We start from the raw sequence: 3,065 nt of genomic DNA on the forward strand, positions 1-3,065 counted from the left end.
GTTCTGAAGTGGGGATACATAAAGAAGTTTAACTTCTTTATATTTTAAGAAGTTAGCTTCATTAAGAAATGGGAAGATTCATATCAAACAGTGTTAAAGATGAATATTGCAATTAAAGTCTTTTGTCATAAAATTGTGATTGAAAATACAAGCAGTGTTCGAGAGTAGGAAAAAGGATGCAGAATATAGAAATGTTCAGACTTTAGACGAAATAAAACCAAGCAAATATTGCTTAAAAAAAAAAAAGAAAAGAAAATCCCAGCGCCCCACTGAGAGTGGCCCCTCTCCAGGGGGCAGTAGAGTCTCCAGGAGAGGAGAGAGGCCGAGCTGGTCCGGGAAGTGCCCGCGCCAGGCTGGGTACGGCTGCCCCCTGAGGCGAGGTGAGGGGCGGAGGCCGGAGGAAGAAGCTGGGAGGATCTGCTGCTGCAGGCAAAGCTCTCCTCTGGCGGGATTGGAGGCAGGGCAGTAGCCGGCTTTAAAGTAGCGGCCTGGAAGGAAGGAAGGAAGAAACGAGGGAGGGACGGGAACCCTGGAGGAGGAGCGGCGAGCTGGGCTGCAGAGTCGGCGGCTTGGAGGAGCCGCCCGCAAAGGGCCACGTTTGTTTTTGTTATTTTCCATTGGACTAGTTCTCCGGGACTGAGCGGGCCGCAACCCCGCGCCCCCGACCTTCCAGGTGACAGCCGGTCACCCTGCTAGCAGTCAGCTCCGCCCCGAGTCACCCCTTCCCGCCCACAGCCCCACTCTCCGCCCAGCCTTCCAGTGCCAGCGTTGGGCGAGCGCGGCGGCCGCAGCGGGCTGCAGGAGCGGGAGCAGGAGACCCGGGTCGGCGTGGTCCCCGACCTCGAGGACGGGCGGCAGGAGGTCAGGCGGCTCCGCAGGCTCGATCTCCAGGAAGGAGGATGCACGCGTGAGCCTCGGTCTCCTACTAGTCCGCCGCGCTGCAGCCGGAGCCTCCTAGCCGCGCCGGGGAAAGTGTCGCATGGGGCAGGGCCGCTGAAGCGCGGACTTCAAGGGCTGGTGGCACCAAGGCAGGCACGGGGGCCTGGGGCGACAGTTGGCAGTTTCCGCGGCGCCTGCACAGTGAGAGTTGGGGGCGCAGTGCCCTCGCCAAGGCGCGAGTTATGGAGTCGCCTAGCTGCATTCAGGATGAGCCCTTCCCGCACCCTCTGGAGCCCGAGCCGGGTACCCCAGCGCAGCCAGGTGCCGCCAAGCCCGGTGACAAGCGCTTCCGGCTGTGGTACGTGGGAGGGTCGTGCTTGGATCGCAGGACCACGCTGCCCATGTTACCCTGGCTCATGGCCGAGATCCGCCGGCGCAGCCAGAAGCCCGAGGCGGGCGGCTGCGGGGCGCCCGCGGCCCGCGAGGTGCTCCTGGTGCTCAGCGCGCCCTTCCTGCGCTGCGTCCCCGCCCCGGGGGCCGGGGTCGGCGGGGCCGCTGGCTCCGGGACTGTGCAGCCCCACACCGGGGTATTCATCTTCGAGCACAAGGCGCAGCACATCTCGCGCTTCATCCACAACAGCCACGACCTCACCTACTTTGCCTACCTGATCAAGGCGCAGCCGGACGACCCCGAGTCGCAGATGGCCTGCCACGTCTTCAGAGCCACCGACCCTAACCAGGCAAGTCTCAGGCGCCCAGGGCGGGAGCAGAGCCGCGGGGACTGGCGAGGCAGGGACCCCTCTTTTAAGAACTGTCTCGATCTGACTGCTGGCTCGCGATCCACGTGGCGCGCTCGGGTGCCCCTCTCGCTCCGATTTTGGGATCTGGGAGTGAGAGGGAAAGCAATTGGTGGCTGGGTTAGCTTCAGGGATCCGCTGGCCGGCCTGAGTGGGAGAAAGGAAAGTAAACACAGAGTGGTCCTGTGACCCGGGAGGAGATGGCAAGTCTGCTGTGGACGCAAGGGAAACCGTGGGTCGGAAGAGGAACCTGGGGACTGATGATGGCTTGCCTGATTTTCGCCAAGGAGTGCATGTGTGCAAGTGTGTGTTTATTAGAAGTGTGGGAGATACACCCATCCTCCGCCCCGCGCTGGTTCTTAGTCTTGGTAGTCCTGCCTTTATACCTGTTTGGCCCGCATGTCACTGTCACCAAAGCACCTCCAGGTGTCTGGGCCTGGGAGGTGTGATTTCAGAGCAGAGTTTAGGGTTAGAGTTAAAACTGTCAGATTGTCAGCCAAGTATGATTCTGCGAATTTGAAGTCGTAAGACCTTTGCTGTTGTTTTCACAGCCACTAAGACAATAAGTGCGTATGTGAGTGACTTAAAAATCATCGTGATAGAAGAGGTTTCAAATGTCATTTTAAAAAGTGTTTTTTTAAAGCTTCTAGCTTAGTGTCCAATATTTCTCCAGCGTTTACTAACTCGAAGTGTTCTGTTGCTAAACGAAACCTTGACTTCCTTGATAAACAGATGTAGTTCTAGCCAACACAGTGATTCGCCGAAGGGGAATATCAGATATTTACATTATGATTTATAACAGTAGCAAAATTGCAGTTATGAAGTAGCAATGAAATAATTTTGTGGTTGGGGGTCACCACAACCTGAAGAACTGTATTAAAGGGTTGCAGCATTAGGAAGGTTGAGAACCACTGTTCTAACAGGAGGAAACTTCAGCATGATGACTGTGCCTTGGGAAACAGGCTTGGAAGTGTGGAAAGAAGAGTATGTGCCTGTGTGTGGGTGTGTCTGTGTGCCTTTCAACATTTTTTTTTGTGCTTTTTTTAAAAATTGTGTTTTCAAAGTGACTTAGGTTTTTAGGGAAATCACTGTTGACTAAATATAAATAAATAAATAAAGTCTCAGGTTCTATCACGTGGTATCCTTTTGGTAGCTGGGAGATTAAGAATAGAAGAGAAAAACATCCTATATCAAGTCCTTATTCTTATTCCATAATTGAGCTTTAAAGTTATTGTTTGGTGATAGCATTTCACAAAAGTCCTGTAATAAAACTGAAGTAAAAGACAGTTGTCTTCAGTTTCTTCATTACAATCCAAAAGAGAAAAGCATTTTTTAATTTTTATTATTTTAAGGTTTATTTACTTATTTATTTATTTGTGTGTGCACAAA

The 3,065-nt window shown here is 53.3% G+C and overlaps 1 protein-coding gene across 3 annotated transcripts in view; it reads left to right on the forward strand.

Moving 5' to 3' along the window:
* The first annotated feature begins 328 nt into the window (after positions 1 to 328).
* Positions 329 to 3,065, forward strand: part of Tbc1d4 (TBC1 domain family member 4) — a 153,978-nt gene continuing 151,241 nt past the window's right edge. Inside the window, exon 1 of one of the 3 annotated variants that reach the window (XM_028864767.2) lies at positions 329 to 1,619. In XM_028864767.2, the coding sequence (XP_028720600.1) occupies positions 1,122 to 1,619 (498 nt within the window). In that variant the 5' untranslated portion in view covers positions 329 to 1,121. The remainder of the gene's footprint in view (positions 1,620 to 3,065) is intronic. The other 2 variants (XM_037208352.1, XM_028864771.2) reach the window with 2 other exon arrangements.

The sequence above is a fragment of the Peromyscus leucopus genome, chromosome 9, assembly GCF_004664715.2.
Source record: "Peromyscus leucopus breed LL Stock chromosome 9, UCI_PerLeu_2.1, whole genome shotgun sequence".
NCBI classification, from domain to species: Eukaryota; Metazoa; Chordata; class Mammalia; order Rodentia; family Cricetidae; genus Peromyscus; species Peromyscus leucopus.